Here is a 15,078-nt window from a genome sequence, read left to right on the forward strand (position 1 = left end):
TATCCCCCACATCGTCGTTGAGTTGTGTTTATCATCCTCAGCCACACACACCGGCGAACTCCTCCTTGTACAACCTCTGTCTGTGATTTGTCGCGCCATGCCATCATGACAAGTTAGATGTGGAATTATGATGATGACCGCGGAAAAAATTAGGATTTCGCTTTTTGTGGCTTTTTGTGCCACGAGAACCCATTACAGCTCTCAAGCGTATTGAGGTGTATTTTGGACGGCGACGTTGTACAGTATTTCCATATCCCTAGCTGACCTTGCAGCACTACATGAGTGATGGGAGACAGTTGTGATGAATGTGCCTCTCCTTAGCACAGGGAATGAATGGACTTTCCTCCCTGGACGATAGCCATCTGCTCAGTGAAAGGCAATGGTTTTGGACAGCAGTCCTCTGCTTGGAGTGTTGCCATTCAAAAGTACGTCGTAAAGAATTAACTGGATAGTATGCGGAAAGCCTTGTCGTCTCCCGATGTGTCTTACAGATACGGTGTCATCATTCAAGAGGCCTGTCCAAACTGAATTACATTTGGCACCAAATTGCATCCAAAGATTAGTAGTTGGTGTAATCGATTTTCTTTTTTGGGATGTATTCAGATTTTTTTTTGTTGTAGAATTTGAAATTGAAACTTTTCACATCCTACCTTTCAACCAGTGAACGCTGCCAGAGCTGTCACAGACTCCTGTTGGAAAGGTCTGGAGGGCATTTTCATCATCAATCACATTTGGGTTTTTGTATTGTAGCCATGACACTGTTTTAACTTCCCTAACTCCGCTGGCGTAAAGTTTCAAACACTCTACTGTGTTTGAATCTTAGATCTCAAAGTATTGGCGCACGCACGCACACACACACACACACACACACACACACACACACACACACACACACACACACACACACACACACACACACACACACACACACACACACACACACAGTCTCCCTTTCTACAATGCCTAAATTCTCCACACTCCTCTTTGTCTCACTCAGTTTCCTGTCTCTCTTTCTCTTTCTTTCTTTCCCAATACCTCTTCATCGTCCCGCGAGGGGAGAGAGAGAGAGAGAGAGTCTTTGAAATGTAATCTGTGCACCTTCTCTTTTATCTGCAAGGTGGGACGAGTGTACCCGCAGGCTGTCTACTTCCCCATCCGTACGCTGTACCTGACCCTCAAGATTGAGCAGCGGGAGCGATACAAGAGCGGTAAGTAAACACGGCCGCCCACCATCCCGTTCCCCCTCTCTCAGCCAGGCTCTGAACATTAAAAGACCCCCCCCCATCTCCTCCTCCTCCTCCTCTTCCTCCACCCCAAGTTATTCAAACACAAGAGTGCATGAATGGGAATGCGTGGAGGAGCTGCGCTCGGCCTGATAGTGTATTCATTATGCTCTGCATGCTTTTTACTTTCAACAGCCCCCGGAGCTGTTGTGTTGATACACTCCATGCAAAAAAAATCTGAGCTTTGTTTGTGCTCTCTGCAAGTCTTTGTGCTTCCATACTGTTTAACCTATTAAGACCTGGAACGCATCTGTGTCACTTTTTGATTTGAGCTAAAAAAAACATTATTTTACACTTTGGGCTATTCAAAATTTTAAAAAAATCGTGAAAATGTGTGCAAATCTTTCAATATATCTTTTTAAAAGCAAACATTTGTAACCCAAATCTTTGCTTCTGGGGGTCCCTGGAACAACATGTTTTCAGATGGGTGGTCCGCGGCCAAATACATATCATTTTGGGGGTCCTTGACATGAAAAAGTTTGAGAACCACTGACATCAGCAACATGAGTTTTTCCAAAAAAACTGTTAGGATTTAGAAGACATTTTGTAGAATCGGTCTCAGGCCTCAATGGGTTAAAATGTGTGTTGCCTCTGCTTGTTTTGTCTTTTTGTTGTTTTGGTTATTTCCTTTTTTCACTGTTTTGCTGTTTACTCTCTCTGGCTTGTCTTATAACCGTGACTTTTGTGCCCTGCTTTTTCAATTGTTCACATCTCTTCCCTGTCTTCCTCCTCATGCTCTCGTCCCCTCCTCTCCTCTATCCTCCTCCTCCTCTCCTCCTCCAGATGCGTCGGGCCAGCAGCAGCCCAGTTCGGTGGGGGCCCAGCCCCACTCGGGTGCCTCAGACCCGGGGCCCATCAGGGCCACGGCCCCCATGTGGCGCTGCAGCCGGATCATGCACATGCAGCGGGAGCTGCACCCCACCCTGCTCTCCTCCCTGGAGGGCATCGTGGACCAGATGGTCTGGTTCCGAGAGAACTGGCACGAGGAGGTAAAGAGGAGCCTGTGTGTGCGTGCGTGTGTGCACGTGCGTGTGTGTGCGAGCACGGTTAAACAGCATTAATTGTATAAATGTCCCTGCAGGCTTCTTTTACAGAAATTCACCATCATAGGGGAAAGCAAAGAAGTTGGCATGAGTGTGTTGATCGTGTGTGTGTGTGTGTGTGTGTGTGTTGTTGTTGTATGTGTGCGTTGGCTGATCAGATGGCAAGAATATAGACTTGCGTGGCCAGACTGTTGCCTCCTACAATTTTCAAATGTTTCCGGTCATACAGTCTGGCACTCGGAAGCTCTGATCATTATTAAAATATAAACCGGATGTGAAGCCTCCCCACTTCCGTTTCGTCTTTACAGTCGCGCAAATTTATCCGAATATAAATCAAAATCATTTAAGTATATTTAGCTTGCTGCTTAGCAGAAATGGAAATTAAAAAACAAAATCTAAAGATATTTTTGTGAACGGAAATGCCAGTTTACTCAATCGGATTTCGGGAGGTGTAGTTCCAGACTCTATATACTAGCATTCGGAGATTGTGGAATAGTTGTCTGGCTACGCGAGACTAGCAAGAATATAACACTGTTTTGCCCCTATGAGAGAAAGGAAGTGTGTATTTGTGTGCATAGACGTGACCGTGTAAATCATAATCATATCACAAGATATTGCACCGACTTATTTGCCGCCTTGATGACTCCTAGGTTTCACTTAAATGAAGAAAAATATATTGCCGATAACCGGTATGTCTGTCTTCCATGATAAAACAAAATTAATTGTGCAATGCTGTGGTAAGACTCCCAGAAAGAACATTCTCTGACATTATTTCTTTATTTACCTTAAAGTAGCAGAGGTTGCTGACTGTCTATTACAGTCTTTCACCTTTTTCACCCTGCAGGGTTTTTCCACCTCACGCTAATTCAATGTAGGTGTCAACGGAGAGAAGCTGGCAGGACAATGAGCGTCCAAATTAAAGTTGGCGGTGCTGCAAAGTGTTTTAGCCATGTTATGGTGCATTCATGCATGGTATAGTTGCAGGTCCACCAGTGGGGGGGGGGGGGAGGAAATGGAGAAAGAAAAAGAGAGAGAGGGAGGGAGAGAAGAGAACAGAGACGTGATGGATGAGCACAGTGAGCACGCACGTAGGATGTGGCAATGGGGTTTAGGGCGTGAGCGCTAGGCCTGTCACAATTATTTCATAATCGTCTAATCGCAATTATTTTATATAATCGCAATTATTTTATATAATTGCAATCATTTTTACATGATCGTCATAATCGTCATAATCAATTCCATATAAAAAAAAATATATATTTTTTTTTAGATGTAAAAAATAGTGGAAATAGCAGATCTATAAGCTCAAAACGTGTCGCGATGGGAACTGCTATTTCCACTATTAATGTTTATTTTTAAGTATAAAGTAATTAAATGTGTTATTTGTCATATCTGCCCTGTGCAACTTTTGTTTCCGTAAGCTAAAAGCCAAACAGAAATGTATTTTTTATTCATAATGTTCCATTAATTTTCAACGACAGAAACACAATTAAATCATTAATCGCAACTTAAATTTGTAATCGTGACAGCCCTAGTGAGCGTGTGTGTGCTCTCTGATGGGTTGTGGCCCTTAGCAGCAGCCTTATACACTCAGTTCCACTGGGCAAGTTAGAGACAGAGGTACGTTGTCCCTTCCATGCCACCTCATGTGGGAGCTGTGTCGTCTTCTGGTTGCGTATAAAGAATGATAGCCAGTACTCAACGTGTTCTGTCTTCTGGTTGCACTCAACTAAAGCAGGCGAGAACTGTGTGAGTCGTGTGGAGGATTCACTGCCAGGGGTTTTCTAAAACAGGCTGCAGCATCTCTGCCAGCATTTTTAACGATGTTCTTACCTTTTCAAGTAGTCACAGAATATTTATCTCCAGTATGATAGATCCCCTGATGGTTGCTAATCACGGTGCTTCTGCGAAAAGAAAAAAAAATGTCATCGCGACCTCCTGTTCGCTTGTTATACGCTGTCTCACCAAAAATACATAGTAAAACACAGGAGCCGAGATACAGAATATTTCCCAAATACTTTAAACAGCAAGTCAATGGGGCAGTAAATCTTGGGATCACGTTATCTCCTGGTTCTGTGTGATATTTTTTTTTTTTTTTTTTAATACCTTTTAAAACTACTTTGGCAGGCAAGTGTTGTATTTGAAAGGACGTTTTAAAACGGCTTTTGGCAGGCAATGTGTTTTTAGGAGACAGGATATTCCACTGACCTTTTTGCATTTATTTACATATTTGAAAGATGGTTGTAAATCTGTGAGGGAAATATTGTAGAGTAGCCAAAAGTCAGGAGGCTTTGGCAGGATTCACTCTTGGGTCATCAGGGATTACATGTTTCTGAACTTGAACTTGGTTATACCATGGACCATGGCCATTTATATTTTCTGTCCCTTTTTTGTGTGAAAAAGGACAAGCCCTCTCGCATGTCAGTCAAAGCAACATCACACATAAAAACAAAACTATTGTTTCAGTTTTCAATTACAATTACCTGGTCCCTCACACACAATCAAAAAGGAACACACTCAAATTAAGTTGAAAAGATTCAGCGTTTCAAATGCTGATTCCTGTGATTACTGCTGTGACAATGCATTAAAAAGAGCTTCAAAATGTAATTTGTTAGTGCGAATGTTCCTTTTCTGATCATGAATGTTTAAGAACTTGTGGCCGGAATTAATCACAAGTTTTGTGAATTGAGTGCGCCAATCCTGTGGACTACCCTCTCCTTACACACACACACACACACACACACACGTGTGACATACTGTAGACATACTAGTCACAGAATGACCTTTCTCTCTCCCTCCCTCCAGGTCCTGAGACAGCTCCAGCAGGGCCTGGCCAAGTGCTACTCCGTGGCCTTCGAGAAGAGCGGCGCCGTGTCCGACGCCAAGATCACGCCGCACACGCTCAACTTCGTCAAGAAGCTGGTGAGCACCTTCGGCGTGGGCCTGGAGAACGTCTCCAACGTGTCCACCATGTTCTCCAGCGCCGCCTCCGAGTCCCTGGCCCGCCGGGCCCAGGCCACGGCCCAGGACCCCGTCTTCCAGAAGATGAAGGGACAGTTCACCACAGGTGGGGGGGATTTCTTTAAAATTACATTTACTGTTGTTGTTTTTACCAGGTTGCAAAACCTGGTCTACATCTACACTCGCTAGTCCTGACTTTTGCGTCACTTTTTCCTCATTGGCTGGTCCTTAAGCCAATGAGGGCTCAGTGTCCTCTCAGAATATGGGATCTAAAGACGACCCACAATACTGTGTTCGGCCACTGCATGTAACTCTATGGTAAGTGGCGCTGTTGCTCAATGTCCTCTCAGAATATGGGATCTAAAAACATTGCCATGTTTAGTGAGAGAAATAAGCAACCATATGGGATCTAAAAACGTTGCCATGTTTAGTGAGAGAAATAAGCAATCTGGTATAATATGACGTGATTGCGGGAGACATTTTGTGAACATTTTCACCTATAATAAATGACACATGCCCAGAATAGGGACCCCAGGGTGAAAGTGGTTCATTACTACCCCAAAAGTATAGAACATTTGTATACAGGCACTTGGTACACCAAGAGGAGCCAGGAAGGGAAGGAAAGGAATTGGATTGACATCCTGATCATTGAGTGATTTGTAGCGACAACCTTCCAGTCACATAAGCTTTGTTTTCTACTCTCTTGCTCAACTGCCATAGTGGCGTAGATGGACCTTTAAAGTAAAGTGAACAGCAACAATATTCTGTTCAAGTTTTCCAATTATATTCATGAGTTCTGTTTAGTCCCATGGCCCTCCAGTTCAATTACGTTTCAGCATCACTGGTAAACCTTCTCTGAAAGCCTGTCACAGACGCAAAACTTCTGACAGCCCAATGCCAAGCATATGTTGTTTTCAAGCAAGAAAAAAAGAGAATCTGTTTTTGTGAATTATTTGACACAGAGCGTTGTGGAACAGGTGGGCATGAGACCGTATCAGTCAAAACAAAGCCCACATGTGTTCCCCGAGGGCCACACATCATCAGAATGAACACGCCTCCTTTCAGCAAACAGGAACAGTGTGTGTTGCGTCCTCCTCACACCTCAAAACGCCGATGAAGGCCTGAGTAGCCGAAACGCGTCCGTTTGTCAGAGACTGCAGAAAATAGCAGATATACAAGCTCATAGCGCGGCACCGAGTGCCGCGCTATGAGCTTGTACATCTGCTATTTTTGAAAAATAGTGAATTCTTATTTTTTCAAAAAACTGTTAGGATTTAGAAAACATTTTAAGAATCTGACTCAGGCCTTAATGGGTTAAATGTTGAGACAACAGACTGCTGCAGGGACTCCATGGCTCCACTGCTATAGCCTCATTTGGGGTGATGTGTAACTGTATTGTTTAGTTTTTGGACAAAGTTACCTGCACAGGGAACTGCTCATTATCAGCACCATACAGAACAGGCTGTCCCCTCGTGTGGAGCAACAGCAGTGGTGAAACGCAGCTCGAAAAGCTTTTGAGCTTGTAGATCTGCTACTTTTGCTATTTTTGAATTTGAATCCTGAAAAGTAACAGTTTTGGCAATATGATGTCTCCACCCGACAGAGACGATATAGCAACATGATTTTTTATTTATTTCTTTGAATACATTTTTTTCATAAAACGTAGGTTAGGATTTAGAAGGTGTTTTTAGAATCGGCCTCAGGTCTAGATGGGAGAAAACTGGTGATTTGCATTGAACTGCTATACTAGTTAGTAGCTGTTAGTCAGACAGCCAAGGCTGTGTAGGGTTCGGGATATATGCATAAATGTAGATATATCTTTCTGTCTTTTGTGTGTGTGTGTGTGTGTGTGTGTGTGTGTGATCTAGTATGTGCAAGTATGACGATACTTTTTATGGCTTTGATTTATACAAATTCCACTGCCTTTCTAATCCCAGCCAATTCCCTTAGAATTTGCCTTTGCATAAAAAATTCACAGGGAAAATCACATACTACACATGCCTTTTTGGAAAATACTTTTATGATGCCCAAAATAAGGATGCCAGGTTGAAAGTGGTTAAACGTGCATTTCAAAATCAGTTCTATATAATACCCACACAGTAAATTATATTACAAGCATTTGTCCTAATTTATTGTCCATGGAGCAGAACATGAATGTGACACATCACAGATTAGGGTGTGTGTGTTTCTGGTTAATGGCAGACATCAGTGAACAGTCTTTGATCCATTACAAATTATACCAGGGAACTGGGTTATAGCATGTTTTGACAAATTTACTGTAGAAAACCAACTGGACAGGTGGCGCTCCAGCCAAATGAAGGGCCCTGGTCATGTTTTTGCAAGGCGCGTGTCTGTTTTCCTGCTTTTACATAAGGGAGTTGAACCGCAGTTCACTGGCCTCTGGTTTAAACAAGGAATGTCTGCTGCTGCGCCCGCCCCGCCCCGCCTCCTCATCCACCCCAGCGTCCATTGTTCAAATAAACTTCTCCCCTGGCTCCCGTCCACTCCTTGTGACTGTACACACACACACACACACACACACACACACACACACACACACACACACACACACACACACACACACACACACACACACACACACATTGAAATACAGGCACATATACTGTACATAGATATGCATGCATATACAGACATAGACAAACATTCATGCACACAGAAATGGAGAAACACACACACACAGTGATTCTCGGTCCACCTCACCACCACTCCTCCTCTCCTCCTTACTCCCTCCCACGCTCCTCTCCTCTCTCCCCTGTGCTTTTCCCCTCCGCTGGTCATGAGAGTGGCCAATAGCGCTAATGTGTTTGGCCCTGGGATGGAGGTTCAGGGAGAGAATGAGAAGCAGCTAGAGGGAAAACCCAGTAACTGACTCTGAGGTGGGGGCGGGGGGGCTGCAGTAAAGAGTCCAAACACAGCAGGAGGCGCATAGGACTTAACAGCATGAATCCTATAGCGTCTCTATTTTGGGGCGCAAACAGTTGGGGTGTTGTGAGATTGTAGATAGTTTATTTTAATTTGGTGTAGAGGGGAAAACGAATAGGGCCTAGTATAGTGCCGTGGGGGACTTTGGTCTACGAAGTACAGTATATAGGGTTTAAGTGTTTTTTTTAAAAGAGGAAAAGTGGAGCGAGCACGTAAGGGATAGAAGTAGGATGGCAAGCTAGCAGGGATAAGACAATGAGGATCGTGGGACAGGTGCAGCATTGGTAGCCAGTAAAAATCATGAGAGAATGGCGAATAATGAACAAATACGGAAATGATGGCTGAAGCCAGCATTGTGGCGATGAATCTTACCAGATATTCCGTCCAGCTACTCAGCTGTGCCCAAAGCGAAGGACGAAATAGCGAGCCGTAGGATAGGAGAGGAAAACCACACGGCCCTCCAGTGCAGAACAAGCCGGGGGTTTGCGGAGATATGCTGATCAGCCAAGCCGAGACCCCCTCCACACTCAAACACACACACACACACACACACACACACACACACACACACACACACACACACACACACACACACACACACACACACACACACACACACACACACACACACACACACACACCACTACCTCCCCGCCCCTTCTGTTCCCCCTTACCACGTCAGTGGCTCTACTGCTTCCACAGGGTTTGTGGGCCGGAAAATATGGCATTCAAATCCAATTACGGTGAATGCTATTTGCATGACTTACTGTTTTAGCACTGGATCTGGTCCAGACCCTCTGTCAGAAGAACATTCTCTGGGGAGGGAAGAAAAATAAAAACACACACACACAAATATTATTCTCTAAAATTATATATTATATTTTTGGATTACGTCTTCTGACCAATGTTTCTTTTTAGTTTTTCTTTATTGTATTTGCCATAATTTGCAACCCCATATCATTTTGCATATCGGTTGCATGAGGCAAACCAACCCATTTGACTTTATAAGCAAACCGATATCAGACAGTTCTACTTCATTCCTACTGACCGCCAGAGGCAGTGTTTTCAACACCTGGATATCCATCACGCGCTCGCGTATGGGTCGAATATTAATACCAACAAAGTCACTCGTGACCTGTGTGCACGCACGCCACCTATATAGGGGCGGGGCACACAGCGTTCATCCTCTTTCATCTTTTCGCCTCCAAAGCGTAGGTCGACACTTGCAGCTGCGCGTGAAAGTTTCGTAACCAACACGGTTGGGGCTACGGACTACGGTCCGTCCTCCAGAGACTGCGTAGCCTGCTACCATGGAATTACGTTACCCCGTTCATAGGGGCTGTCGGAAAGGAACAAGGAAAAAAAAAAAAGAAAAGCACGCGACGGGCGGCTTGCTAGCATTGGAGCTAACGACAATAACAGGCTTTCCCCGCTCCACCGTTGTTGGGAGCCATAGCTGTGCATTGGCGACGGTGAGTGCATGTATTGTGCTGTCTACAGACAAATAAAGTAAAAGGGGGGAAAGTATTCAGCGTTGAGAATGTATCCCATTCTGCCGCTTTGAGAAGACCGCGACGAAACTTGATTGCCTGAATAATGTCTCACAGGAGGTGCTCTCTCGCCTCGATGACACGACGGCGGTGGAGCCAGATTGACTGGTTATTGTGTCTCATAGAAGGTGTTCTTTCGCCTCGAGGAGACGACCAAAGCGTTAATGAGCGCAGTGGCAGAGAACTGGGCTCCATTAAAGTACAAATACCTCGAAATTGTACTTAAGTACAGTACTGAGTACATGTACTTAGTTACTTTACACCACTGTATGAGCGCTTCTGTGAATGTTTTTGCTGGAAGTGGTTCTCACTCTGACGCAGACATTCTATCTACCAGACATATGGCGCTTGTTAGCTTGATTGCTATCCAATGGCTCAGTCAGTACACTGTCTACCTGCAAGTCTGTAGGTCCCTGGTTCAAACCCCAATTTAACCAGTCCAAATATAATTTAGCTGCAGCTAATAAAGGACATCCATAGTGTGCTTCACTCTGTCGTTATTGGACGATATACTGTGTACCTATTACTACATGTACTTGGTGCCGCGCTATGAGCTTGTAGATCTGCTATTTTTGAATAGCCCAAAGTGTAAAATAATGCTTTTTAGCATCCATAGTGTGCTTCACTCTGTCGTTATTGGACGATATACTGTGTACCTATTACTGCATGTACTTGGTGCTATGTTCAGAGAGTAACACACTACCAAGCTGATGTGTGCTACATGTCCCAGCTCCTGAGCGCCAGAACACATGTCAAGTGGTAGAACGCTGCTCAGTAGTAGCCTACTGACTTAAGCAGCATATTTTGCCCGTGACATACAGGGATATGCCAATACTACCACTGTGGGTGCTTAACCTCACAGTTTGAGTGTGTATCATAGCTTGACTTGACACTGTGGCTTGAGTGGTTCTTGCTCCTTGCTACGACGAAGTTACATATTAGTAACATTGTACTCTGTGTACTGATAATCAATAAGCTTTGTTTATTGGCAATGGATCCCCATTAGCTGCGGCAAAAGGGAAACCAGCAGCTATTCTTCCTGGGGTCCAAGACAACATTAATTAACATTACTGTTAATTGTGTTAATTGTGTCCAAGACGCAATACATTAACAAGTACATATGTACTTGACGCTGTAGCTTGAACAATTCTCGCTCTTTTGCTATGGCTACGTTACCAATAGCACTAAGTGTATCTCACTCTGCTGCTGTTACCCACTAATACTGTGTGTACCTGGTACTCACTACGGCTATTCAACATATGCAGTATACTGTGCTATGTGCTTGGTAGTGAAATATTCTTAAATAATTCTATATGACGACTGAAGTGGGTTTCGCTTTGCCACTTCTTGACTATCATACTGTGTCCTTGACACTGTAGCCTGAATGATTCTCGCTTTTGCTACGGCTACGTCATCAGTAGTATTGAGTGTCTCACTCTGTTGCTGTTGCCCATGGATTATTGCAACAATTGCTGGTCCCCTCTGGTCCCAGAAGAGAAGGTCCATTACTTGTGCCGGTCATGTCCCGACTATGGTGCCTGACACAGGCTATGGCTGTGAATGTTTCGGCTCTAATTGCAGCAGCATACTGCTGGCAGAAAGGTCGACTGGGTTGGCCGTGGTTGTGGCTGATTTGCCTCCCACAGGGATGCTAGCATTGAGCCCTCAGGATGCTTTCTCAGCTAGAGGAATTGTCAGGATGACGAACTCTGGGCCACTGAATTGAAAGCAGTACATGGAAGTACAAATTCACAGTACAAGGTCTACTAAATTGGAAAACTCATTAAGCACTGAGCTTGTTTAAGATGAGATCCCCATGCACACAAATCATGATGAGGCTGGACAGGAAAAAAGGAAACAAGAAATAATGACTGACAGTCATGTTATACCAGCTGCATGCTGTATTTTGCATTTGTAAGCACCACTGCGGTGTGCCCCCCAATGGAATATACCCCTAGCATTGGGAGTGTCTCGCTCCGCTGCTGCTTGTCACTGGACGAAAGAAGGGAAAAGGATCAGCGATATAGCGTTGAGAGTGCATCTCGCTCTGCCGCTTTTGAGGGACCACGCCACTGCGGCGTGCGCCCACTGGAATATACCGCTAGCATTGGGAGTGTGTCTCGCTCCGCTGCTGCTGGTAGCTCCACTACTGCTTGTCAATGGACGACAGAAGGGAAAAGGATTAGCGTTGAGAGTGCATCTCGCTCTGCCGCTTTGAGAAATCATGGCGGGCGGCCCACCGCCATATAGCGTAAGCATTAGGAGTGTGTCTCGCTCCGCTACTGCTTGTCGCTGGACGAAAGGAGTGGAAAGTATTAGCGTTGAGAGTGTGTCTCGCTCTGCCGCTTTTGGAGGTACCACGCCACTGCGGCGTGCGCCCACTGGAATATACCGCTGGCATTGGGAGTGTGTCTCGCTCCGCTGCTGCTGGTCGCTGGCCAGAGGAAAAGGAAAGGAACCACGTGCGGCCCACCGTAACGTAGCTTCAGCATAGTACGTGTCCCACTCCGCTATTGCTTGTCGCTGGACGGAAGGAAAAAAAAAGGGGTCAGCGTTGAGAATGTATCCCATTCTGCCGCTTTGAGGAACCACGTGCGGACCACCGCAACATAGCTTCAGCATAGTAAGTGTGTCCCACTCCGCTACTGCTTGTCGCTGGACGAAAGCGTTGAGAGTACATAGCCCAGCTGGCCATATAACGGCTTGGCCTAGATGGATGCGTCCAACAACTATCGTCATTGTACACCCTCGGTGCCGTACATCATGAGATTTGGCATGTGGGCCAGTTCCAGAACCTCTTACCAAGGACTTGTCAGCCATGGGGAGTACAGCCCAATAGGGCTAGACCTAAGGCTGGTGGTTGATGCCAACATTGCTTACTTTACTTACATTACCTTACTGTAAGTCGATCCGGATTAAGAGCGCCTGCTAAACGCCTAAACGGTAAACTGTGAGCATTGCTTCTCTGGTGGTGTCACTAGATGAAGCTGTCGAGCTGGATGACCGTTGCTCATGGCCACGGTGTTAGTCTCTGATCTGCAAACTAGGGCCATGCCACAGCGGCGGGAATGTGACGTATTGGACATTCCCTTGACTACCTCGCCCTGGCCCTCCGGCATGCGAGTGTTGATGCGCAGACACAGCGCCTATCCAGCGCCTATCCAGCGCCTATACAGCGCCTGTCACTCTAGGCGTTTGCTTGCATGGTTAGAGAATTGGCACTATCTACTTTGGTAATGAGCCAGAGCCTCTGGGTGTCCCGGGTTCGACGCCAGGCCAGAAGTGGGTCGATGTGTGTCCCTGTCTGAGCCCCTAATTGCCCCATGAGCGCCGGGGAATGGCTGCTCACTGCTCCTAGTAGTTCTAGGATGGGTAAATAAATACAGCGGACAAATTTCACGCATGTACAAATGTGCATATATATTTGTGGCTTGGGCCTCGAACCCCAAGACTGCAACAGAATGATGAGGGTCTCCAGCCAGTGTCGCTAATGCACTGGACCTGCGTGCAGTGCACCTGGCCCTCAGGATGTTTATGCCGTGTTCAATAACACTATGTCAACAGTCTGCCTTCTGGGGCGCTTGACCCAGTCAGCCTCTGCAGGAGGCTTGGAAGCTCCTTTCGTGGACCTTGCCTCATCTTGCAAATTTCATAGCAATGCGCTTGTTGGGTGTACAGTCCAGGCTGCGGACTTGTTTCCCACTGGAAGCCTCTTGGATCCGATAGCAGTTCGGATCACGTGCATAGGTATGGCAGAGCGGTAGTACCGTTAGCCCTGAGGGCATAACGCGTTCTTGACTGTAGGTCTCCCTTCCGGGACAGACCAGTCCGTTAGGGCAAGATGCTTTGGCCTACTGCAGCTTCTCAATGAAGTGCCTTGGCCTCTCCACAGAGACAAGATCTCCTGTCACAGTTAGGGGGGGAGGTGCATGGGGCATCCTCACTCCTAACCTTCGGCTGCGTCATTGACCACTGAAATTCAAAACTAATGTCCAGAAATTACTGGATTTTTGTGCATCGTACACCAGGGCGTTGCACGCCAGCGAGTGTAGACTGTGCTCTAGTCACTAGGGCCACTGCATAGGTTGGAGCGTTGCTCTGTGCTTATGCTGCCCTAGATATCTGCGGATGATGTTAGATAGAGGGTTCAGCCTCTCTACCATTGAGATGCTCTCCGCGTGTGGCCCCCACAGGTTGCATGGGTGCCTTCATGATGCTTGCCTGTGGTATTGGAAGCTTTGTCCCCAGCCGGTACATCGCGCTGCTCTCAGATGACTATCTGCTAGTACTCTTTGTCCTCACTGCTCCATCTGCAAAAGTGAGTAGATGGGCTTCATGCCCTGGCCATTGCCAGAGACTGTTAAAGTGGGATTCCGATGGGTCTGGTTTACCATATGGCCGACCCCTCCTTACGTCCTCAGAGGCTTTCTGCATTTCACGTCAGCTAGCCTATTGATTTGTTAGTTTGCTCCTCAACCAGAGGTGGAGCAACTGCATTCTAGTACCTGCCTATTGTGTCCCGTCCGGGCTCTGTGGCAGGACATAGCTGTGATGGCTGGAGTTTGGTTGTATTTGTCTGTGAGGAAGGGCACAGCTGTGCCTTGGCTTAATGGAGACTTTCATTGCTGCGTTCAGGCAAATGTACGTCTTCAGGGGGCCTCTAGGTTCCCCCAAGGCCTTTCTTGACCGCGAGTGTTGCCAGAGCCTCTCCCTCAGTGATACAGGCTTGGAGCAGGCCATGAGATGCAGCCGAATGGGCTTCATCTTTCATGGGCTTTTGCCCGCTCCTATATATAGTCAACCTGGCCGTCTCGCATCCTGTGGCGACGGCTGTGGTGTTGTCTGTTTATTCTATCTGCAAACCGACATCGGTAAGCGCAGATTCCTCGTGACTATGTTGGTATTAGTCATCCAGGTGTTGAAAACACTGCCTCTGGCGGTCAGTAGGAATGAAGTAGAACGAGAGTTATGCATATAACTAAGGTTCTACGAATTCCGGATGACCGCCAGAGTTGACTGTCACTCGGAATCTCATTCTCGACGAAAAGATTTCAGGAGGATGAACGCTGTGTGCCCCGCCCCTATATAGGTGGCGTGCGTGCACACAGGTCACGAGTGACTTTGTTGGTATTAATATTCGACCCATACGCGAGCGCGTGATGGATATCCAGGTGTTGAAAACACTGCCTCTGGCGGTCATCCGGAATTCGTAGAACCTTAGTTATATGCATAACTCTCGTTACTTACTGTACTTACGCCTATTACTTGCTTAGGCCGTCAGCAAGACTTCTCCAAGCA

General features: G+C 46.2%; 1 protein-coding gene across 3 annotated transcripts in view; it reads left to right on the forward strand.

Annotated features, from left to right (window-relative positions):
- trrap (transformation/transcription domain-associated protein) overlaps positions 1-15,078 on the forward strand; it is a 141,393-nt gene that overhangs the window by 111,713 nt on the left and 14,602 nt on the right. For all 3 annotated transcript variants that reach the window (XM_080456225.1, XM_080456227.1, XM_080456226.1), the window contains 3 exons: positions 1,118-1,208; positions 2,067-2,272; positions 5,132-5,393. In XM_080456225.1, coding sequence (XP_080312351.1) covers positions 1,118-1,208; positions 2,067-2,272; positions 5,132-5,393 — 559 coding nt within the window. The remainder of the gene's footprint in view (positions 1-1,117; positions 1,209-2,066; positions 2,273-5,131; positions 5,394-15,078) is intronic.

This window comes from Gymnoscopelus braueri (assembly GCF_963280865.1).
Source record: "Gymnoscopelus braueri genome assembly, chromosome: 17".
Taxonomy (NCBI): domain Eukaryota; kingdom Metazoa; phylum Chordata; class Actinopteri; order Myctophiformes; family Myctophidae; genus Gymnoscopelus; species Gymnoscopelus braueri.